The sequence below is a fragment of the Poromitra crassiceps genome (assembly GCF_964638095.1).
Source record: "Poromitra crassiceps genome assembly, chromosome: 4".
NCBI classification, from domain to species: Eukaryota; Metazoa; Chordata; class Actinopteri; order Beryciformes; family Melamphaidae; genus Poromitra; species Poromitra crassiceps.
This window is the reverse complement of record NC_139626.1, coordinates 28,910,703-28,936,796: the sequence shown is the minus strand read 5'-3', so window position 1 is coordinate 28,936,796 and position 26,094 is coordinate 28,910,703. Positions and strand designations below refer to the sequence as shown.

Here is a 26,094-nt window from a genome sequence, read left to right as displayed (position 1 = left end):
CCAAGCCCGCCCTCCCCGCCCCCGCCGCCCCGCGTCTACAAGCCCTGCTTCGTGTGCCAGGACAAGTCCTCAGGGTACCACTATGGTGTCAGCGCCTGTGAGGGCTGCAAGGTGAGGTCATCTGTCCGTCCAGCACTCCCTCTGTCCCTCTGTCCCTCTCCTCACCTTCTTTTGATTTGGGACAACAACAACAACATAAGCCCAGATGATGAGAATGATAAGCCATGTGATTTGAGAGCATTTATTCAATCTTGGGAATACGTTCAAATCGACGACGGCTTTTGTGATAGGAATCATTCACAGACGGCGCTATCGGTTTGCTCTGTGCTCTATGGAGTGGCCAGATCAATAGGACCTGCTCTTCTGAAGCCCTCTGGATAAGTTCTATTGGATTCTTGCAACACTTCAAACTGCAATAATCAACCTTGGAACTGAGATCTGCAGACGTTGCAAAGTGGGTGGTTTTCTGTGTCTGTACGGCCCTGCCTCTTATCACCTGCATGTGGGGCTCTGTTGTGCCGCCGCCTATCAGCCCTGTCCACGTGTCTGTTATCAATACAGGTGCTGAAGAGACAGCACACACACACACACACACACACACACACACACACACACACTTTTGCCAGGTCGCCATTGTGAATAAGAATTTGTTCTTAATGACTTACCTGGTTAAATAAAGGTTAAATAAAATAAAATTAAAATAAAACACACACACACAAACACACTAGGGCTGTGAATCTTCACTGGCCTCACGATTCGATTCGATTACGATTCAGAGGGCTACGATTCGATTCGATCATGATTATCGATGCATCTCGATGCATCTTAAATCGATGCATCACTTTTTTGATTTATTTTTTCTCACTTTCTTTTTTCTCGCTGTGTGGCTACTTTTAAAATAAAAGTGCATTTGGAATTGCATTGTATTATGATCCATAATTAAAATAAACAACTGCATGTACTTCCATTATATTTTATTTGATTATTACATTCATTTATTTTTATTTATTTTTTAATAATCGATTTTTGACATTTGTGAATCGATGCAGAATCGTGCACATCCGCATCGCGATGCATCTTATAATCGATTATTTTTGACAGCCCTAACACACACACTGATAACCTCCATACAGGTGCTGGAGAGGCAGCACACACACTCTTAACCTCCATCTGCTCTGCTGTCAGTCCATAGTCATGTCTGCAGTCGCTGTGTGTTGTGATTAGTGTGTTCTGATTAGTGTGTGTGTGTGTGTGTGTGTGTGTGTGTGTTCTGATTAGTGTGCGGGTGAGTGTGTGTGCATGTGTGTGTGTGTGTGTGTGTTCTGGTTAGTGTGGGTGCGTGTGTGTGACGTGTGTGTGTGTTCTGGTTAGTGTGGGTGCGTGTGTGCGCACGCATGTGTGTTGTGATTAGTGTGTTCTGATTAGTGTGTGTGTGTGTTCTGGTTAGTGTGCGGGTTAGTGTGTGTGTGTGTGTTGGTTAGTGTGTGTGTGTCTGTGTGTGTCTGTGTGTGTGTGTGTGTGTGTGTGTGTGTGTGTGTTCTGGTTAGTGTGGGTGTGTGCGCGCACAAACCTCTTATCTCTCTTTCCCAAGGCACGGGGCCAGAGTTGTGTAAGTCGTGCTGAGGGGAGGAAGGTGGTGGAGGAGGAAACTATGGAGTGTAACGCAGCACTGCTGTCAGGCAAAAATCTTCTTTTTATTATTTTAGATCAGTTATTTTTGGGGGGGGGGGGGTTAAAGTCGAACTGAACCTGTTCGTCACGTGCATATGAGTCCGTTTCAGACTGAAAAACATAGTTTGTCTAAGATGACAGGTTGAGAGGCGGGTCATAGTAGCATGTCAATGATTTTATTTGACAATTCTGGGGACTGGATTGGGCTTTGGCCAATCCTGGCGTGTTCCGCCTCCAAATCGAGTGGGATTCAGTGTGTTGTGGCGCTCCCCTCAGGAAGAGCCTTTTGACGGGAGGAGTGGAGCTCAGCGAGCCACAGGCAGCCAGCTGCCTTCGTGTTGCCGAGCGGAGAGTGCAGCACGTCGGCCTGGAATCTCCGAGGTGCGACCCCTGACAACCAACCTCTCAGATGCATGCGCCATTATCGCTGCTGTAAATACGATATCCCTGGAATGCGCGTTTTAACGAGCCAGTTACATTTCTTTGCATTCTTAGAGATTATAGTTTTTGTTTTTTATCCATGTTTCTAACAATTGGCCAAGTTAGTAGTTAGTTTATGGGATATGAATTCTGCCAGATGACAGGCACTAGGCGCCATTTTCGACTTCATTTGGAAGAGAAAATTATCCAGAAATGAAGATTTGATTGACAGCTGCATGTCGTGATATGATTGGTTGAAATGGGGTAGAAATTTAATAGTACAGGGTGACGTCAGCAAACTGTACATTACTGTTATCAATGAGATCTTGAAAAACGAACTTTTGATGTGAAAAAGTGTGAAAAACTAAAGAAATTAGCTTGTTGTGATTTGTTTTGCATACATTATTAAATAGGTGCACTGCATACCCAGGTATTTGAACTAAAAGAAAAAGAAAAGTCATTCTTGGGTTCAGCTCGACTTGAGTCTAAAAAAAAGGAGCTGTCGTAGACTTTTCATCCCATAGAGGTGAATGCAATCCTCAAGTGAAACATGAAAATGAGCCAAACTGGAGGTAGGAGGTTTTCACACGACAACAGCGATACGCACAGTGAGAGGAAGATGGTGGTGGTGACAGGTGGCTGCTAGGCCCTCTGCCTCACATGGCCCTGCCCAGCCAATACTACACCTCACCTGAGCCAATACACTGTACTGAGAGAGAGGGGGTACAGGGGAGCAGGCAGAGGGGGTACAGGAGAGCAGGCAGAGGGGGTACAGGGGAGCAGGCAGAGGGGGTACAGGGGAGCAGGCGGAGGGGGGTACAGGGGAGCAGGCAGAGGAGGTACAGGGGAGCAGGCAGAGGGGGGTACAGGGGAGCGAGGGGGGTACAGGGGAGCAGGCAGAGGGGGGTACAGGGGAGCAGGCGGAGGGGGGTACAGGGGAGCAGGCTGAACTCATTGACACCACAAGAAAGATGGTCAGCACACCAAGGCACCGGGCGGGGGAGAAAAGTCAAGTCAAGAATGTATGAAGGGAGGAGCAGACACACACACACGCATGCATGCACACACACACACGCACGCACGCACGCACACACACACACACACAGACACACACACACACACACACACACACACACACACACACACACACACACAGGCACATACACAGGCACATGTAGTAACCCTAGAATTGAGGTAAAGCGCACAACTCCTTGTAAGAAAAACAGACCGGGTGCCTGGATAATGGATAACAATGAAAAAGGAGAGCCGGCACTCACGGTAAGCTAATTGAAAAACAGCCTTTTATTGGGCAGTGAAAAAAATTGGACGTTTCGGCGTCAAGCCTTTGTCAACATGTAGTAACCCTTCAGCACAAACCCTGTGAGACTGAGTGCTCCATGAAACTGAAGCTGCTCCCTGAAGGCGGCTTATAAAAAGTTCACAGAGTAAATAAACCCCTCAGGTACCTAGTGCGCCACCTAGTGCGCGTCCTCAACGCCTTTTATTGTGTCCATTTAACATCACCCCCCCCATCGGCTAATAGGCCCTGATTCAATAGGCTAATAAGAGGAATAATAAGGCTGGATGATAGCTCCCGGTGAGCAGGGCTGTGTTTTGTGTGGGGGGGTGGTGGTGGTGGTGGTTGAATCTGAAGTGCACGCAGTGGAGTGCAGCCAGCAGTAAGTTCTCGTATCCTATTCTGCCTGCTTCGTGTCACACTGGCATTCCAACGGTTGGATTAAGAATTGATTAATTGTAGTAGATATGAGGATTAGGAGATTAGAGATTTTCAATTAACTTGTTGACTTGGCTTTTTCCTGACATTTTAGTGACTGGTGCCAATGTTTTTAGTTGGCTCCAGCAGATCATTTGGCGACACCAGTGTTGTGGTGGTGAAGTTGCTTCATCAGCAGTAATGCATGCATACGTTGTCTATTGGAAAATGTTGCCCTTTGATATAAATGCCAATTGATTAGATAAATGGAGATAATATGTTATAAGAGATAAGCTATCCCCAAGACACCTAATAAAGAAGGAAGAGACATCACTCACGGCACAGTGTTCCAGTTTTGCTTTGGGGCTCGTTCTATTGAAGTGAATGGGACGGACAGGGTAAGTCCCACTGTAAACCATCATATCTGTGTCGTTTCACAGGTCTGTTTGCAGAAAGTGACAGCTAGCGGTTCAGCTGTCATAGTAATATGGAAGATCCGGACGCCTCCTCCTCCACATGTTTTAAAGCTTTGCCAGCAACACACAGGTTATCTTACACAAATAAGCGAACTCTTTCAATGGGGTGAGGTTTCCTGATCCGTACTCACTAGTGTCAGGATGGCTCTAGGATCCAACTACAGCGCCAAAGTTTCAGTGCCAGACATCGTCATATTCCTAGTGGGAAAGTCCAGTGTCTATACGGCACAAGTCGTTTTTTTTTGTTTTTTTTTATAGAACAAGAGAAACAGGCTCAGTCAGACAGCAGGAAAAAAAAAAAACATACATCATTGACATTTGGCATTGTTAACGTGGTGCTACCAGCCGCAAAAGGTGCTTATGTGCTTGTGAGAGATATTACACATAGGATCCCACCCCAAGGGCTCCACAGGAAACCAACCGGGCAAGCTGTCCATCACGCCCAACCTGAGTCACCGCTCACTAATCATTTTTAACCTCGTCAAAGTAGCTCAGAAACGGGTCCCAAATAGTTGAGAACCTTCTAAGCGAGTTGGTTCTCAGGAACCTGAGTCTCTCCATCTGTATAACACAAACCATGTCCATCAGCCATACTTGAGTGAGTCTTCTGGTGACAGTTGTCCCCAGTATCAGAGATTGTTGCACAGCTGTAGGGAAGTTCAGAGAGACAAGTGGTCTTTTTTCCCATATTCCGGGGATTCTGTCTCTAGTTTCGGCTTCACTTGTTTCCTCCGAGTTTCTGCGACCACGCACAACTGCAGCGACGTGCGCCTGTGACGTCCACTCCAGATTGTTGCACAGTGTGATTAATAGGGACGGGAGGCAGACAATGGAGCCACTGTAAAGTTGAGTAATCGGTTGTTTTACCTCCGTGATCAAAGCCCCGCCCCCTCTGACAACACCCAATACACCAAATGGACCCATAGCAGAAGTGATATTTTGGTGGCTGTTGATTTATTTGAGAAATCAAGGTACTTTGTGCTGCACATCAGGGACGTCGTTGATGTCTTAATTTATCAGCCAAAAGTCATTGTATATTTGTTCAGTACTAATTATTTACATAGAACGCCAAACGACAATATAATACATGTGTTTTATGATCTGCTGCTGACACTGCTTGGGCGCTCTCAGCCCTGTAAACATTCAATCACTTTCCCACTCAGATTCACCTCTGTTGGCTCGTTCATGTTCGCTCAACGATTACCATATTTTTCCCACATCACTTGAATGTAGCATAGACTCTCCATAAATCCCAAAGCAACTTCTCCATATTCTCCATTGCTGACGATGATGATTTTTTTAAATGTTTTTCTAAGCTTAAGTCAGTTCTGAAATAGATTATTTTTAACCGGAGATCAAAAATATTATTTGCCTAACAGTTTCCCACTTTACATGATTACATGGAGGCCACATGCATATATTGGCTTGGTTTGAATTGCTGCAAAATTAATTTCACTCAGGACATTTTATGCATTCTTTATTATCTTGAGAAAGCCCAAAACATTGCTTTAGTTCCCCCCCTCTAGAAGTAAAATGGTGGCATGCTTTTGGTTGTATGGTATAGATAGAATACCATACAGAGTTCATGGATCAGGATTTCCCTCAGCTGCCTGCTCCCTCAGCTACCTGCTCCCTCAGCTACCTGCTCCCTCAGCTACCTCCTCCCTCAGCTACCTGCTCCCTCAGCTACCTGCTCCCTCACCTACCTGCTCCCTCAGCTACCTGCTCCCTCAGCTACCTCCTCCCTCAGCTACCTGCTCCCTCAGCTGCCTGCTCCCTCACCTACCTGCTCCCTCAGCTACCTGCTCCCTCAGCTACCTGCTCCCTCAGCTACCTCCTCCCTCAGCTGCCTGCTCCCTCAGCTACCTGCTCCCTCACCTACCTGCTCCCTCAGCTGCCCACCCACCTGCCTGCCGCAGTGCTGCTTAAAAAAAAACACTCCGGGTATCTTCCCCATATCTGTGACTTGAGAGGAGACGGCTTGGCACAGAGAGCAGTACAGGCATGTGAATGTATAGAGCGCTCTGAAGGGAGACGAGGGTTAGCATCGCTGCAGCATGCCAGACTACAAAGGCCTGTCCTGAGGCTGCAGCCAGCAGAGGAAACAGGAGGATGTTGAGCTGCTACTCAGAGACGGCTCATATCGTTTGTTGTGGAAGCCGCACGTACTCAGCAGCACTCCACTTTCCCCCCTCACACTTATTTACACATTACATTTGCATGCTGTCCCTCTCATGTTTGTGTCTTGGGCTCTCCTCTGCAGGGCGAGGGGAGGCGGAGGGCGAGGGGAGGCAGGCTCTCCTCCGCAGGGCGAGGGGAGGCGGGCTCTCCTCCGCAGGGCGAGGGGAGGCGGAGGGCGAGGGGAGGCGGGCTCTCCTCCGCAGGGCGAGGGGAGGCGGGCTCTCCGCCGCAGGGCGAGGGGAGGCGGGCTCTCCTCCGCAGGGCGAGGGGAGGCGGGCTCTCCTCTGCAGGGCGAGGGGAGGCGGAGGGCGAGGGGAGGCGGGCTCTCCGTAGGGCGAGGGGAGGCGGGCTCTCCTCTGCAGGGCGAGGGGGGGCGGGCTCTCCTCTGCAGGGCGAGGGGAGGCAGAGGGCGCTGGGAGGCGGGCTCTCCGTAGGGCGAGGGGAGGCGGGCTCTCCTCTGCAGGGCGAGGGGGGGCGGGCTCTCCTCTGCAGGGCGAGGGGAGGCGGAGGGCGCTGGGAGGCGGGCTCTCCGCAGGGCGAGGGGAGGCGGAGGGCGCTGGGAGGCGGGCTCTCTGTAGGGCGAGGGGAGGCGGGCTCTCCTCTCCAGGGCGAGGGGAAGCGGGCTCTCCTCTGCAGGGCGAGGGGAGGCGGAGGGCGAGGGGAGGCGGGCTCTCCTCTGCAGGGCGAGGGGAGGCGGGCGGAGGGCGAGGGGAGGCGGGCTATCCGCAGGGCGAGGGGAGGCGGAGGGCGCTGGGAGGCGGGCTCTCTGTAGGGCGAGGGGAGGCGGGCTCTCCTCTCCAGGGCGAGGGGAAGCGGGCTCTCCTCTGCAGGGCGAGGGGAGGCAGAGGGCGAGGGGAGGCGGGCTCTCCTCCGCAGGGCGAGGGGAGGCGGGCTCTCCTCCGCAGGGCGAGGGGAGGCGGGCTCTCCTCCGCAGGGCGACTGTCCCCGTTGTGCTGTGCCTCTTACTGAGCATCCCTCTTTGACTAATGTGTGGGCTGCTTAGCAGGGGAGAGGCAGGGACTGTTCTGCTTGTGCCCACACACACACACACACACGAATATACACACACACACAAATACACACACACACACATGCACTACACACGCTGAGGCGCACGCAGACACGGTAGGAGGTAGGAGGTAGGGAACGCAGTGTTAATCTGGGCACAGTGTGAAAGTCACGTACAAGAGGATTCCTGTGCTTCCCTGTGAACTCGCCAACCCCCCGGACCCCCTCCCGCCCACCCCCCGCCCCCCTCCCACCCGCCCCTGGACCCCCTTCTGCCTGCCCCCTGGACCCCCTCCCACCCGCTGCCTCTTAATCAAGCATTTCCTCACACACACGCAACCAGCAACATACGCAGACTCTCATAAACGGGCGGCGTGGCGGCGTGGCACATCGTACCGGGTAGACAGCTGTGAATGTAAGCGCTCGCCACACGACATGTGCTGTCACACTTGGCTGTCACCCTTAGCTCCTCCTTCCACCCTCCCCCTCCCTCCTCCTCACCCGCTCTCCTCTCCTCTCCTCTGAACACTGCAGGGCGTCTGATGGAGCCTGCTGACGAGCTCTTGTCGCCGGGCGGATTAGGCGCTGATACAAAAAGAGGCTTAAGAGCCGTAGGAAGCAATGCGTCCTAATAGGAGGAGAGAGGGGTGAGGGGAGCGGCGGGAACAATTGACCAGCCCCGCGAGCCGGCAGCAACGGCCAATCAGAATGTGCCGCGAGAGGCCACCTGAGCCCTATGGTGTCAGGAGGGAGCGGGTCAATCCCCTGGCGACCCCGGGGTCAGGGTCAGGGCACCAACGGATCAAAGGGGACAACATGCATCCACACACACACACACATGCACACACACACCACAACACAACACAACACACACACGCACGCATAGACACACACACAACACACACAACACACATGCACGCATAGACACACACACACACACACACACACACACACACACACACACACACACAGAAAGTACACATCAGGCATCAGAGGCAGCTACGATTGACTTACTACTGTGACCTTTGTGCTTTGTTTTGTGCTCATGATGACACCTCACTAATCTATCTGGGATAGCATTTGAAGCTCCTTTGCCAGTGGTTTGGATGTATCTGCCAGGGGTTTGGAGGTATCTGCCGGGGGGTTTGGAGGTATCTGCCAGGGGTTTGGAGGTATCTGCCAGGGGGTTTGGAGGTATCTGCCAGGGGCTTTGGAGGTATCTGCCAGGGGTTTGGAGGTATCTGCCAGGGGTTTGGAGGTATCTGCCAGGGGTTTGGAGGTATCTGCCAGGGGGTTTGGAGGTATCTGCCAGGGGGTTTGGAGGTATCTGCCAGGGGGTTTGGAGGTATCTGCCAGGGGTTTGGAGGTATCTGCCAGGGGGTTTGGAGGTATCTGCCGGGGGGTTTGGAGGTATCTGCCAGGGGTTTGGAGGTATCTGCCAGGGGGTTTGGAGGTATCTGCCAGGGGTTTGGAGGTATCTGCCAGGGGGTTTGGAGGTATCTGCCAGGGGGTTTGGAGGTATCTGCCAGTGGTTTGGAGGTATCTGCCAGTGGTTTGGAGGTATCTGCCAGTGGTTTGGAGGTATCTGCCAGTGGTTTGGAGGTATCTGCCAGGGGTTTGGAGGTATCTGCCAGGGGGTTTGGAGGTATCTGCCAGGGGCTTTGGAGGTATCTGCCAGGGGCTTTGGAGGTATCTGCCAGGGGGTTTGGAGGTATCTGCCAGGGGGTTTGGAGGTATCTGGAGGTATCTGCTGCTGGATCAAATGCTTTTAGTTTTTATAGGCAGAAAAAGGCGATGGGGAAAGGGAGTTTTTGAAGGATACACGTGTGGTTAAACAGTGTTTGCAATTGCAAATGTGATGTGCAGTTCCAAAGTGGATGTGTGTGGTGCATTGCTGAATTCAGGAGAGGCTTTAGGCCAGGTGACCTGATGAGGATGGAACACCAGTCATTCAGGAGAGGCTTTAGGCCAGGTGACCTGATGAGGATGGAACACCAGTCATTCAGGAGAGCAGGGCCCGAAATTAACTTTTTGACCCACCGGCCAGTGGCGGGTAGATGGAAAAAATCTACCCGCCAAGCATATTTCTTACCGGCCAAAAAAAAAAAAAACATTTTTGTGTCACATATATCCATATATATCAATTTTTTTCAGTACATTTCAAGTAGATAAGGTATTACGTTGAAGAATACACACTTAAATAAGAGGGCAGAGTAAAATTTGAAGCAAATTATTTTAATATATTGATTGATGATTGATTAATCAATAGCCTACATGTCAAGTCAATCTTATCAATACATGTCAAGTCAATCTTGAGCTTAAATTGTTGCAAAAAAAAAAAACAACGCAACTAAAAGTAATAACTGCGACAGTCTCAGTGCAGACAGCGCACAACTTGGGCTACACACCTTTCTCTCCCACTCCACACCTGGCACCTGCGTTAGCTCTCCTGCACTCGTTCTTGGCTCCGCTTCGGCTTTATTGGTGGTAAGCATTTTGATTCATCTCCTCATCATACGAGCTCGGCAACAAGCGCGAGCGATTGATTCATTGATTGATTCGCCCGATGTAGGCTGTCAATTTAGCAGAGGTAAAAATACGCTTTTTACCTCCGCTAAATTGACGACTGCGTTCCATTCCCCTCCAGTCATGTTTGGTAGCCTATACGGACGGCAGAGCCAGAATGAAACAGTCTCACAAAGCACTCGTGCCAGCTGCGCAGCAAAACACACATAACTATTATCTCCTCATATATACTGTATCATACGAGTGTCGGCAACAAGTGCGAGCGATTGATTCATTCATTTATTGATTCGCCCGACGTTAGGCTGTCACGCAATTGACACTGCTACGGGAGAGAATGAAACAGCCTCAGGAAGCACTCGTGTTATACTACTGCGCTGAACGCACTAACGTTAAACTAACCTTACGTTTCAGACTGCTCCCTTGTATATTGTGGCTGGGATCAGCGCTCCGCAGCACACTCCCAGCGTTTAACAGTGGGAAAAATACGCTAGGTGGACACAGGCGGCTACACACAGTTTTAATATTACATGACGACTATTTTGCGACCCGCCACGTGGCGGACAGATGCCAAATCTAACACGCCAAAGCAAAAATATGCCCGCCATTGGCGGGTGGCGGGCTCTAATTTCGGGCCCTGCAGGAGAGGCTTTAGGCCAGGTGACCTGATGAGGATGGGAACACCAGTCATTCAGGAGAGGCTTTAGGCCAGGTGACCTGATGAGGATGAGAACACCAGTCATTCAGGAGAGGCTTTAGGCCAGGTGACCTGATGAGGATGGAACACCAGTCATTCAGGAGAGGCTTTAGGCCAGGTGACCTGATGAGGATGAGAACACCAGTCATTCAGGAGAGGCTTTAGGCCAGGTGACCTGATGAGGATGGAACACCAGTCATTCAGGAGAGGCTTTAGGCCAGGTGACCTGATGAGGATGAGAACACCAGTCATTCAGGAGAGGCTTTAGGCCAGGTGACCTGATGAGGATGAAAACACCAGTCATTCAGGAGAGGCTTTAGGCCAGGTGACCTGATGAGGATGGAACACCAGTCATTCAGGAGAGGCTTTAGGCCAGGTGACCTGATGAGGATGAGAACACCAGTCATTCAGGAGAGGCTTTAGGCCAGGTGACCTGATGAGGATGAGAACACCAGTCATTCAGGAGAGGCTTTAGGCCAGGTGACCTGATGAGGATGAGAACACCAGTCATTCAGGAGAGGCTTTAGGCCAGGTGACCTGATGAGGATGGAACACCAGTCATTCAGGAGAGGCTTTAGGCCAGGTGACCTGATGAGGATGAGAACACCAGTCATTCAGGAGAGGCTTTAGGCCAGGTGACCTGATGAGGATGAGAACACCAGTCATTCAGGAGAGGCTTTAGGCCAGGTGACCTGATGAGGATGAGAACACCAGTCATTCAGGAGAGGCTTTAGGCCAGGTGACCTGATGAGGATGAGAACACCAGTCATTCAGGAGAGGCTTTAGGCCAGGTGACCTGATGAGGATGGAACACCAGTCATTCAGGAGAGGCTTTAGGCCAGGTGACCTGATGAGGATGAGAACACCAGTCATTCAGGAGAGGCTTTAGGCCAGGTGACCTGATGAGGATGAGAACACCAGTCATTCAGGAGAGGCTTTAGGCCAGGTGACCTGATGAGGATGAGAACACCAGTCATTCAGGAGAGGCTTTAGGCCAGGTGACCTGATGAGGATGAGAACACCAGTCATTCAGGAGAGGCTTTAGGCCAGGTGACCTGATGAGGATGAGAACACCAGTCATTCAGGAGAGGCTTTAGGCCAGGTGACCTGATGAGGATGAGAACACCAGTCATTCAGGAGAGGCTTTAGGCCAGGTGACCTGATGAGGATGAGAACACCAGTCATTCAGGAGAGGCTTTAGGCCAGGTGACCTGATGAGGATGGAACACCAGTCAGAAGTGGGTTTGATGGCCAGAATGCTCCTGCCCCTTTGCGCAAACACATGTGCGTGACACATACTGTAATGACCTCGTCTCTGTAGTTCACTGTCCAACACATGGCTGGTCCATGGCTCCATGGCTCCATGGCGTGCCTCGTGCCTGCTGCCTGCTGCCCCCCTTTCTTTCTTATAAGGACCACTCCTCCAAATGTGCTCACTTCCACACTGTGCTGTCAGATGGGAGAGGAGGCTGGTGGTCCGGGAAGGACAAATTGCAGACTTAGGTCCACTGGCCATCTGTCGGCTAGTAAACCTAATCCCTCTGCATGGTACGGGGCTCCCCGGCAGCACCCCAGACACACACACATACACACACACACACGCGCGCATGTGCACGTGCACACACACACACACACACACACACACACCCTGCCCCCACCCACCCAAACATAACACATGACACTTCCCCTGCAGCACACAAGTATTACCGGTGACTGAGCAGTTGGAGGCTGTTGATGAGGCTGTTGATGAGGCTGGTGATGAGGCTGGTGATGAGGCTGGTGATGAGGCTGGTGTTGACGACGCCATGAAGGAGTGAGTTACAGTAGTCCAGATGGGAGGAGCTGTGATGCTAGGATCTTGAGCCAGTACACCACTATAAGCTCTAAGCTAACGCAGCGGTTCTCATCGTGGGGTCCAGGACCACCGGGGGTCCTCAGCAAATGATTAATTATTACACTTTCATTTAGAAGAAGTTCACACAATTCGAACATTTTGAAGAATTATTATCTTGATCATAGTTTGGCTGTTATCTCTCTAGACTCTGACAATAACAAATATTCTCAGATTTTGGTCTGATAGACACAATTTTCATCAAATGTGGGTCTGTGACCCTAATGTGGACTAAAATGAGGGTCCTTGATATGAAAAAGAGTGAGATTATAGGCCCAAATACACTTTGTTTATAGGACCAAACACACTCTGTTTATAAGCCCAAACACACTCTGTTTATAGGCCCAAACACACTCTGTTTATAGGCCCAGATACACTCTGTTTATAGGCCCAAACACACTCTGTTTATAGGCCCAGATACACTCTGTTTATAGGACCAAACACACTCTGTTTATAGGCCCAAACACACTCTGTTTATAGGCCCAAATACACTCTGTTTATAGGCCCAAACACACTCTGTTTATAGGCCCAAACACACTCTGTTTATAGGCCCAAACACACTCTGTTTATAGGCCCAAACACACTCTGTTTATAGGCCCAAACACACTCTGTTTATAGGCCCAGATACACTCTGTTTATAGGCCCAAACACACTCTGTTTATAGGCCCAAATACACTCTGTTTATAGGCCCAAACACACTCTGTTTATAGGCCCAGATACACTCTGTTTATAGGCCCAAACACACTCTGTTTATAGGCCCAAACACACTCTGTTTATAGGCCCAGATACACTCTGTTTATAGGCCCAAACACACTCTGTTTATAGGCCCAGATACACTCTGTTTATAGGCCCAGATACACTCTGTTTATAGGCCCAAACACACTATGTTTATAGGCCCAGATACACTCTGTTTATAGGCCCAGATACACTCTGTTTATAGGCCCAGATACACTCTGTTTATAGGCCCAAACACACTCTGTTTATAGGCCCAAACACACTCTGTTTATAGGCCCAGATACACTCTGTTTATAGGCCCAGATACACTCTGTTTATAGGCCCAGATACACTCTGTTTATAGGCCCAAACACACTCTGTTTATAGGCCCAAACACACTCTGTTTATAGGCCCAGATACACTCTGTTTATAGGCCCAAACACACTCTATTTATAGGCCCAAACACACTCTGTTTATAGGCCCAGATACACTCTGTTTATAGGCCCAGATACACTCTGTTTATAGGCCCAAACACACTCTGTTTATAGGCCCAAACACACTCTGTTTATAGGCCCAAACACACTCTGTTTATAGGCCCAGATACACTCTGTTTATAGGCCCAAACACACTCTGTTTATAGGCCCAAATACACTCTGTTTATAGGCCCAAACACACTCTGTTTATAGGCCCAAACACACTCTGTTTATAGGCCCAAACACACTCTGTTTATAGGCCCAAACACACTCTGTTTATAGGCCCAGATACACTCTGTTTATAGGCCCAGATACACTCTGTTTATAGGCCCAAACACACTCTGTTTATAGGCCCAAACACACTCTGTTTATAGGCCCAAACACACTCTGTTTATAGGCCCAAACACACTCTGTTTATAGGCCCAAACACACTCTGTTTATAGGCCCAAACACACTCTGTTTATAGGCCCAAACACACTCTGTTTATAGGCCCAAACACACTCTGTTTATAGGCCCAAACACACTCTGTTTATAGGCCCAAACACACTCTGTTTATAGGCCCAAACACACTCTGTTTATAGGCCCAGATACACTCTGTTTATAGGCCCAGATACACTCTGTTTATAGGCCCAAACACACTCTGTTTATAAGCCCAAACACACTCTGTTTATAGGCCCAAACACACTCTGTTTATAGGCCCAAACACACTCTGTTTATAGGCCCAAACACACTCTGTTTATAGGCCCAGATACACTCTGTTTATAGGCCCAGATACACTCTGTTTATAGGCCCAAACACACTCTGTTTATAGGCCCAAACACACTCTGTTTATAGGCCCAAACAGTTTATAGTCAGGCTTTATACCACAGACCTCCATCTGATCAGATGTGTGTGAGGGAGCTCCATCTGAACATGTTTGATGTTGGAGATGATTTGTTACACAGCTAGACAGCTGTTTATATTGTAGCTGGGCGGAGGGACCTCTGATCTGAACAGCCATTCTTCTTACAGTATTTCACTGCCTTATCTTCAAATGAAACTATAGTGAAATTACACCGTTCCTCATTTTGCTGGAAGACCCAAACCCCAGGAACCCCTCCTCTCCCCCTGGAACTCCCTCAAGGGCTGCTGGGAACTAGTGATCTAGTGCATGGGAATGGTGCCGTTTCTATCTGGGAGGAATATTTTGGTCCGTTTCCATCTTCCTGCTCTTTTTTTTATGTATAATCAAAAAATATAGTCTCTCTCCCCAAAGGTCCCTCCCCCTTCCCAGCCCCGCCTTCATTTGTCCTCCGCCTCCCCCGCCTCCACTCTGTCGTTTAATTTACTCTCTGATTTCCTCTGATCCACTTAGATTGAAAAGGGAAAGGCGGGGGAGGGAGGGAGACACCGCTTTAAGTGTTCTTACAGAACACTTACATCCAATAGTCAGCCTCTCTCTCTGTCTCTCTCTCCCTCTCTCGCTCGGTCTCTCTCTCTGTCTCTCCCTTTTCTCTCTCTCTCTCTCTCTGTCTCTCCCTTTCTCTCTCTCTCTGTCTCTCCCTCCCTCTCTCGCTCGGTCTCTCCCTCTCTCTCTGTCTCTCCCTTTCTCTCTCTCTCTGTCTCTCCCTCCCTCTCTCGCTCGGTCTCTCCCTCTCTCTCTGTCTCTCCCTTTCTCTGTCTCTCCCTCCCTCCCCCTCTCTCCCTGTCTCTCCCTCTTTCTCTCAAATAATCTGTGCTTGGCCTGGATGGAGAATAGCTTTTCTCCCTGGCTGCGTAAACTAGGCCAGGGTGATGTTAGACCCAGTAACCCTGTGCCTTTTGAATCTTCCCCAAATGCCTGTGGACTCCTAACGTCCCCAGGAGCACAGCAGCGAGTGGTGTGTGCTGCGAGATAGGCCTGTCTCCAAGCAGGTGGTCCACCTCAGGAGATGGTGACAGGTGGTCCACCTCATGAGATGGTGACAGGTGGTCCACCTCATGAGATGGTGACAGGTGGTCCACCTCATGAGATGGTGACAGCGCATGTGATTTTCTCCCTCTTCAGATGATGCCTTTACGGGCTTAGTGTTTGGTACCTCATTGCTCTTAATGGTGGCAGAATATAGCCTATCTGAACGGGGGTCTATGTGGGTTTTTTGATACTCGCTGAGCACTGGCTCTTCTTTTTGTTGTTTTTGCTTCGCCTCTGCTAAATACTTTATTGAAAGGGGACAAAAAGACGAGAGACGAGACATGGACGCGAGCAGTTCTCAGAAGGCAACGGAAATCATATTCAATAACAGTAACGTTGAAAGAGAGCGTAAAGTAGGACAGGCATGAGCCGGAAGGACACGCAAACAACAACAAGGACACCACTAAAAGCAATGGAACAACATACAGCAGCAGCGATGGGGAATTTGGTGTCAACATTTAGCTGGGAGGCAGTTGCATGCCGTCCTTGTCTGTGATACTGCGCGTCCCTTTCTTTCCTGCTTCTTTTGCCCAGAGCTAGTTTTTTTGAGGATTTGTACCTTTTTAAAGTATTTTTTATAATGCTATATTTTCACTCATTTTACTCAAGTAATTTCAACAATAAATATTCTGCTTGAGTACTTTTAAATGTTCTCTTAGTACATGAGTAAATTCAGATTTTTGTTTTGCACGCCACACAGCGTGTGAAAACAGCACGCTAGCATTGGTACTGCTCGCTAACAGGTCCAGAATCACATGTGCATGTAGGGCGCCCAAACTGGGTGCTCGTTAGTGCAGTGGCCAATTAAATTAAATCGCGCTCAAGACTGGCCAATTGAATTAGACAGGTGTAGATGATCCAATTGTAATGATCCCCATCGTCACCATTAGTTCCGAAATCTCAGCTTCATTCGACACTGCTGCTGATAGCCACAGCAAAGTGGATGTATGTGATTGTGATATTGCTGCTGCTAGCTCGTCTGGCAAAGGAGAGAATCACCAAACTGAGCATCTCTGGCTGCATCTGAACGAGCTGAAAGACGAGACAGACAAAGACAGGGATAGCTAGGTAACACAACGGTAACGTGCTGCTACCCCCTCTGCCCCGAAGTCTACCCCCTCTGCCCCAACATCTACCCCCTCTGCTTCTCTTCTCACTCATCTCTCCGTCCCTCTCTCGACGCAGGGCTTCTTTCGGAGAAGCATCCAGAAGAACATGGTCTACACCTGCCACCGGGAGAAGAACTGCATCATCAACAAGGTCACGCGCAACCGCTGCCAGTACTGCCGGCTGCAGAAGTGCCTGGAAGTGGGGATGTCCAAGGAGTGTGAGTATCCCAAACAAAGAGGCTTATCGGGCCGAGCCCAGATCTCATCACAGTTCTTTTAATCCCAAAGCCCAAAGCGGCTGATTGTTCTGCTGGGAGTCTTAAGCCACAGCGTATTTGTTGACGGTCGCTGCACTATCAACATTGTATAAACAAACATCAGATCTCACAATCTGAGTTTTGTTCGTGATTCATAGCGAGTGTGAGTGGATGGGCATCCTGAATTCCATAACACCAGCTACTATCCTCAATACAATTAATCACAATATTATCCAAATCACAATCACAATCGCTGCAATTTTTGGGGGGATAAAGTCTAAATATGTCCTCAGATACCTGGATTATGCTGCTACAGAGATGCCCTGGCCTACAAATCATATTCTCCAGACATAAGGGAACATGGTTGTTCGGTACAGACCCCAGTATAAAAAAATAGATATTCTTTTTTCAGTGAAAATGGAATGCAAAAAATACCATTCTCACTAAATTATCACAATGTGTCAATATAATCTCAATATGATTTTTTGTGTGTGTGTGATATTGTGCAGCCCTAGATCGCTGTTGCTGTTAGGAAAACCTCACAACCGATAAATGCATTGTCATCAAGCTACATACATTTTTTTCCTCGTTCCTGAAAGATCATCATTTTAGAGATTTTTGTTTTCTCACCCCAGAGCGACAGCGATATACACACATTAACCCTGACATATTCATATTGTCTGGGTGTGAGAGAGAGAGTTTACACACATTAACCCTGACATATTCATATTGTCTGGGTGTGAGAGAGAGTTTACACATATTAACCCTGACATATTCATAAGGATGTGGGCGTGAGAGAGAGAGTTTACACATATTAACCCTGACATATTCATAAGGATGTGGGCGTGAGAGAGAGAGTTTACACATATTAACCCTGACATATTCATAAGGATGTGGGCGTGAGAGAGAGAGTTTACACATATTAACCCTGACATATTCATAAGGATGTGGGCATGTGAGAGAGAGTTTACACTTATTAGCCCTGACATATTCATAAGGATGTGGGCGTGAGAGAGAGTTTACACTTATTAACCCTGACATATTCATAAGGATGTGGGCGTGAGAGAGAGTTTACACTTATTAACCCTGACATATTCATAAGGATGTGGGCATGTGAGAGAGAGAGTTTACACATATTAACCCTGACATATTCATAAGGATGTGGGCATGAGAGAGAGAGAGTTTACACATATTAACCCTGACATATTCATAAGGATGTGGGCATGAGAGAGAGAGAGTTTACACATATTAACCCTGACATATTCATAAGGATGTGGGCGTGAGAGAGAGAGTTTACACATATTAACCCTGACATATTCATAAGGATGTGGGCGTGAGAGAGAGAGTTTACACATATTAACCCTGACATATTCATAAGGATGTGGGCGTGAGAGAGAGAGTTTACACATATTAACCCTGACATATTCATAAGGATGTGGGCATGTGAGAGAGAGTTTACACTTATTAGCCCTGACATATTCATAAGGATGTGGGCGTGAGAGAGAGTTTACACTTATTAACCCTGACATATTCATAAGGATGTGGGCGTGAGAGAGAGTTTACACTTATTAACCCTGACATATTCATAAGGATGTGGGCATGTGAGAGAGAGAGTTTACACATATTAACCCTGACATATTCATAAGGATGTGGGCATGAGAGAGAGAGAGTTTACACATATTAACCCTGACATATTCATAAGGATGTGGGCATGAGAGAGAGAGAGTTTACACATATTAACCCTGACATATTCATAAGGATGTGGGCATGTGAGAGAGAGAGTTTACACATATTAACCCTGACATATTCATAAGGATGTGGGCATGTGAGAGAGAGAGTTTACACATATTAACCCTGACATATTCATAAGGATGTGGGCATGTGAGAGAGAGAGTTTACACATATTAACCCTGACATATTCATAAGGATGTGGGCATGTGAGAGAGAGAGTTTACACTTATTAACCCTGACATATTCATAAGGATGTGGGCATGAGAGAGAGAGTTTACACTTATTAGCTCTGACATATTCATAAGGATGTGGGCGTGAGAGAGAGAGTTTACACATATTAACCCTGACATATTCATAAGGATCTGGGCATGAGAGAGAGTTTACACATATTAACCCTGACATATTCATAAGGATGTGGGCGTGAGAGAGAGAGTTTACACATATTAACCCTGACATATTCATAAGGATGTGGGCATGAGAGAGAGAGAGTTTACACATATTAACCCTGACATATTCATAAGGATCTGGGCATGAGAGAGAGTTTACACATATTAACCCTGACATATTCATAAGGATGTGGGCGTGAGAGAGAGAGTTTACACATATTAACCCTGACATATTCATGAGGATGTGGGCATGAGAGAGAGAGTTTACACATATTAACCCTGACATATTCATAAGGATGTGGGCATGAGAGAGAGAGTTTACACATATTAACCCTGACATATTCATAAGGATGTGGGCATGTGAGAGAGAGAGTTTACACTTATTAACCCTGACATATTCATAAGGATGTGGGCGTCAGAGAGAGAGTTTACTCTTATTAACCCTGACATATTCATAAGGATGTGGGTGTGAGAGAGAGTTTACACATATTAACCCTGACATATTCATAAGGATGTGGGCGTCAGAGAGAGAGTTTACACATATTAACCCTGACATATTCATAAGGATGTGGGCGTGAGAGAGAGAGTTTACACTTATTAACCCTGACATATTCATAAGGATGTGGGCGTCAGAGAGAGAGTTTACACTTATTAACCCTGACATATTCATAAGGATGTGGGTGTGAGAGAGAGTTTAAACATATTAACCCTGACATATTCATAAGGATGTGGGCATGAGAGAGAGTTTACACTTATTAACCCTGACATATTCATAAGGATGTGGGCGTCAGAGAGAGAGTTTACACTTATTAACCCTGACATATTCATAAGGATGTGGGTGTGAGAGAGAGTTTACACATATTAACCCTGACATATTCATAAGGATGTGGGCATGAGAGAGAGTTTACACTTATTAACCCTGACATATTCATAAGGATGTGGGCGTGAGAGAGAGAGTTTACACATATTAACCCTGACATATTCATAAGGATGTGGGCGTGAGAGAGAGAGTTTACACATATTAACCCTGACATATTCATAAGGATGTGGGCGTGAGAGAGAGAGTTTACACTTATTAACCCTGACATATTCATAAGGATGTGGGCATGAGAGAGAGAGTTTACACTTATTAACCCTGACATATTCATAAGGATGTGGGCGTGAGAGAGAGAGTTTACACTTATTAACCCTGACATATTCATAAGGATGTGGGCATGTGAGAGAGAGTTTACACATATTAACCCTGACATATTCATAAGGATGTGGGTGTGAGAGAGAGAGTTTACACTTATTAACCCTGACATATTCATAAGGATGTGGGCATGAGAGAGAGTTTACACATATTAACCCTGACATATTCATAAGGATGTGGGCGTGAGAGAGAGAGTTTACACATATTAACCCTGACATATTCATAAGGATCTGGGCATGAGAGAGAGTTTACACATATTAACCCTGACATATTCATAAGGATGTGGGCGTGAGAGAGAGAGTTTACACATATTAACCCTGACATATTCATAAGGATGTGGGCGTGAGAGAGAGAGTTTACACATATTAACCCTGACATATTCATAAGGATGTGGGCGTGAGAGAGAGAGTTTACACATATTAACCCTGACATATTCATAAGGATGTGGGCGTGAGAGAGAGAGTTTACACATATTAACCCTGACATATTCATAAGGATCTGGGCGTCAGAGAGAGAGTTTACACATATTAACCCTGACATATTCATAAGGATGTGGGTGTGAGAGAGAGAGAGTTTACACTTATTAGCCCTGACATATTCATAAGGATGTGGGCATGAGAGAGAGAGTTTACACTTATTAACCCTGACATATTCATAAGGATGTGGGCGTCAGAGAGAGAGTTTACACTTATTAACCCTGACATATTCATAAGGATGTGGGTGTGAGAGAGAGAGAGTTTACACTTATTAACCCTGACATATTCATAAGGATGTGGGCATGAGAGAGAGAGTTTACACTTATTAACCCTGACATATTCATAAGGATGTGGGCATGAGAGAGAGAGTTTACACTTATTAACCCTGACATATTCATAAGGATGTGGGCGTGAGAGAGAGAGTTTACACTTATTAACCCTGACATATTCATAAGGATGTGGGCATGAGAGAGAGAGTTTACACTTATTAACTAGGGCTGGGCGATATATCGAATATACTCGATGTATCGCGGCTTGTGCCACGTGAGATGTGTAAATTACTATATCGCAAACATTCGAGTATAATTGTCACGCATTGTTTATAACTTAAGCCGTCGGCATGACTCGCTTCACGTTTCCTCTTGTCAGCTCTCCCCATGGCTCTCCCTCGCTCTCAGACAAACGGGAAGGGAGGGGGAATCACATGCATACGTCAAACGCGTCAAACTGTGTCAGACACACTCGCCCGCGCTACGCGACGTCACAGACACTCGACCAGAAGAAGGCAGCGTGAAGCATGCGCGCAAGAACCTGAGAAGAGCTAACGCTAGCAGTGTAGAGAAAGGGAATGGAAAATGGAGCCGGAGGGGGACAAATTAGTTGCCAAAAGAAACAGCACAGGATCCATCATCTGGCAGTGGTTTGGGTATCGCGAGGACGACGTTGAACAAACAACGGTTATCTGCAAAACATGCAACAAAGCCGTCGCCACAAAAGGTAGCAGTACAACAAATTTGTTTCACCATTTGAAAACTCACCCGGTGCAAAATGAAGAATGCGTGAGACTTCGCATGTCCACTTCGCCCGGTGCCACACCGAAGAAGCAGACCCCCGAGAAGCAAATGACGCTGGCTTCGTCATTCTCCAAAGCAACGCCATATGACAAAACAAGTCGACGGTGGAAGGAAATAACAGGCGCAGTAGCCAACCACATCGCCAAAGACATGTCCCCAGTCTATGTGGTGGAAAAGCCCGGATTCAGAAAGCTCATTAAGACACTCGATCCAAAATATGAGCTGCCTGGTCGCAAATATTTTGCTGATAAAGCCCTGCCACAGTTATACATATCAGTCAGAGAAAGCGTGGCCCAGCAGCTAGCAAACGTGACCCACTTTTCCACAACCACCGATTTGTGGAGCAGCAGAACGTCTGCGCCATATCTCAGTCTAACTGTCCATTACATCGACGGAGATTGGGAGTTGCAGACTAAATGCCTTCAAACCAGCTTCTTTCCCGAAGACCACACAGGCGAGATCATCGCAGCAGGCCTGCAAGATATTCTCTTTGCATGGAACTTGCCAGAAGCTCGCCAGGTCTGCATCACCAGCGACAACGCGAGTAACATCATCAAAGCAGTGGAGCTGAATGGGTGGAGAAGACTGCAGTGCTTTGGTCATCGGCTGCATCTTGCGATTGGTGAGTTATTAATCAATCATAATCATATTATCTCCCCCACGTGAGAAAATAATATATATGTTTTATCTGCTGCAATCAGCAATGTCACAGCCTACTGGCATAATGTTTCATGCAATTAAAAAGTGTGTGTGTGTGTGTGTGTGTGTGTGTGTGTGTGTGTGTGTGTGTCTATTAAAGCATATTGCCAGAAAACTATTTGGTTAAGGACAGGTTGTAGTTGATTTAAAATCTGACTGAGATCTGTAGAAAATACGGTACTGTGTAAAACAAAGTGTTTTTGTATGGTCTTAAATGTTTATTAATTTTTTTCTGCATTAGTGTCAGTAGACTGCTCTTTAGTAAATCATATTTTTAAAATATTGAGAAACTTTATTATTTTTGAAAGCATCTTCACTTTACCATTTTTCTTTCCCATTTGCCTAAGACTTTTGCACAGTACTGTATATAAAAGAAAATTGCCAAAATTGTGTTATTAATTGTTGGACTTCTTTGTTTTTATTCTCAGAGAAAAGCATGAGAGACGACCGTGTTGACCGTGCTATTGCTGTTTGCAAGAAGGTTGTGAGCAGCTTCTCATTCAGTTGGAAGAGGAAGAGAGACCTGGCCGAGGCACAGCGAGAGCTGAAACTCCCTCGACATGAGTTGATCACCGAGTCACCTACCAGGTGGGGATCCCGAGAGAAAATGATTGGGCGGGTGTTGGAGCAGGAGCGAGCCATTTCTCAAGTCTTGGCCAAAGACAAGAAGACACGGCACCTTGTTCTGACCTGGCAAGACCTGGAGGTGCTCGAATCAGTGCACAAGGCTCTAAAACCTCTCTTGGAATTCACTGATGCGCTGTCGGGTGAGGCCTACGTCACAGTGTCTTATGTCAAGCCTGTGCTTCATCTCTTCCACTCCAGCCTCTTGGCACGTCAGGAGGATGACACTGCGCTGACCCAGTCCATCAAAAGCACCATCCTGGGTTACCTGAGAGAGAAATATGCTGACCGTGCCACCAACGACCTCCTGGACATGGCAGGCTTGGTGGATCCCAGGTTCAAAACAACATACTGTGCAGAAGAAAGGGTGATGGAAATCAAGAGCAGAGCCATATCGGAGATGCTGGCGGAGTCTGCCCAGAACACAGCTGAGTCAGCTGCTTCACAGCCTCATGAAGCATCAACAACATCAGAGCCAGCAGAGCCACCAAAGAAGAAAACTCTTGGAAGCTACTTCAAAAGAGCAACATCCTCTGCCACAGCATCACCGAGAGAGCGCATCGAAGCAGAGTTGTCTGCCTACCTGCAGTCTGCTAATCCAGACAGTGAGTCACAGCCGCTGCAGTGGTGGAAGGACCATGAGGAAATGTTCCCAAACCTGAAATGTTTGGCACAAAAGTATCTGTGTGTGCCCGCCACCAGTTCTCCATCGGAGAGGGTATTCAGTACCAGTGGGAATATCGTTACATGCCACCGGGCCTCTCTCCTCCCAGACGCCGTTGATAGGCTTGTGTTCTTGGCAAAGAACCTGTAGACATCCACCTGTTTAGACTCACTGGTTGTCACAAACACACTGTGGACACATGCACAAAATGCAGCTATTTTTATTTTACTGTTTTTGAAATGGCCTGTTGTCTGAAAAGTGCACTTTAACTTATGTTGTTTTAAAATGTTGTCTGAGTGACATGTACAAAAAGTGAACTTTAATTTCTATTTTGAAATGTCTGAGTGACATGCACAGAGTGCACTTTAATTTATAGTTTCAAATGTCTGAGTGACACAGCACAAAAAGTGCAATTTAATTTATTTATATTATATTTTAAAATGTCTTTCTCAGGGTTTCTTGAGTGCACTTTTCATTGTTGACTTGATATGTTTTTGTTGTTTAAAGAACTAGGCTACATGCTACAGTATGTAGGCCTACATCATGAGGCATTATTTCTTTTCATTTATCAGCTGCTAAAAGGTGAAGGAGAGAGGAGACTGTGGTGGAGGGAGGGGAGGTGAAGTGGTGAAGGGCTAAAGGAAGTAGGCAGTGAAGGAGAGAGGAAGTGAAGTGGTGAAGGGCTAAAGGAAGTAGGCAGTGAAGGAGAGAGGAAGTGAAGTGGTGAAGGGCTAAAGGAAGTAGGCAGTGAAGGAGAGAGGAAGTGAAGTGGTGAAGGGCTAAAGGAAGTAGGCAGTGAAGGAGAGAGGAAGTGAAGTGGTGAAGGGCTAAAGGAAGTAGGCAGTGAAGGAGAGAGGAAGTGAAGTGGTGAAGGGCTAAAGGAAGTAGGCAGTGAAGGAGAGGGGAAGTGAAGTGGTGACGGGCTAAAGGAAGTAGGCAGTGAAGGAGAGAGGAAGTGAAGTGGTGAAGGGCTAAAAGGAAGTAGGCAGTGAAGGAGAGAGGAAGTGAAGTGGTGAAGGGCTAAAGGAAGTAGGCAGTGAAAGAGGAGGTGAAGGGCTGAAGGAAGGAGGCAGTGAAGGAGAGGGGAGGTGAAGGGGTGAATCTGTTATCTTCAATTTAACTTTTGTGTTTTAAATTTAACTGATTTTGTGATTCCCATTTTTCTTTGCAAGTTTAAAAGAAACCAGTATATACAGTATACTATAAACATTTTCTTTGCAAGTTTATTGGACAGTCAATAATGACAGAAAAAAGCACTGGTTGGGTTATATGTGCAATTACCTTAAATAAATAAATACAGTTTTCTTCTACAATTTAACTTGGTTGTGGTTTCCCCCTTTTTGCATGCAAGTTTGAAAGTGTTCCAATATAAACCACTAATGAATACAGTATAAACAAGAATGTTTTGATGCAGACTTATGTTGCAGGGACTACTGGAATCATCGTAATGTTGGAATTGTATGCATCAAAGGGTTAAATCGAGCATTTCTGAGCGATTTCAATATATCGCGATATATATCGTGTATCGCGATATAGCCAAAAAACATCGAGATATTCTCTAGAGGCCATATCGCCCAGCCCTATTATTAACCCTGACATATTCATCAGGATGTGGGCATGAGAGAGAGAGTTTACACTTATTAACCCTGACATATTCATAAGGATGTGGGCATGAGAGAGAGAGTTTACACTTATTAACCCTGACATATTCATAAGGATGTGGGCGTCAGAGAGAGAGTTTACACTTATTAGCCCTGACATATTCATAAGGATGTGGGTGTGAGAGAGAGAGTTTACACATATTAACCCTGACATATTCATAAGGATGTGGGCATGAGAGAGAGAGTTTACACTTATTAGCCCTGACATATTCATAAGGATGTGGGTGTGAGAGAGAGAGTTTACACATATTAACCCTGACATATTCATAAGGATGTGGGTGTGAGAGAGAGAGAGTTTACACTTATTAACCCTGACATATTCATAAGGATGTGGGTGTGAGAGAGAGAGTTTACACATATTAACCCTGACATATTCATAAGGATCTGGGCATGTGAGAGAGAGAGTTTACACATATTAACCCTGACATATTCATAAGGATGTGGGCGTGAGAGAGAGAGTTTACACTTATTAACCCTGACATATTCATAAGGATGTGGGTGTGAGAGAGAGAGTTTACACA

At 47.1% G+C, this 26,094-nt stretch overlaps 1 protein-coding gene across 1 annotated transcript in view; it reads left to right on the top strand.

The window, feature by feature from the left end:
* raraa (retinoic acid receptor, alpha a) overlaps nt 1–26,094 on the top strand; it is a gene marked incomplete at its 5' end in the record, with an annotated part of 105,686 nt that overhangs the window by 62,241 nt on the left and 17,351 nt on the right. Inside the window, 2 exons of the mRNA XM_083634844.1 lie at nt 1–111; nt 16,887–17,028. The exon at nt 1–111 is cut by the window's left edge and continues 38 nt beyond it. Coding sequence (XP_083490970.1) covers nt 1–111; nt 16,887–17,028 — 253 coding nt within the window. The remainder of the gene's footprint in view (nt 112–16,886; nt 17,029–26,094) is intronic.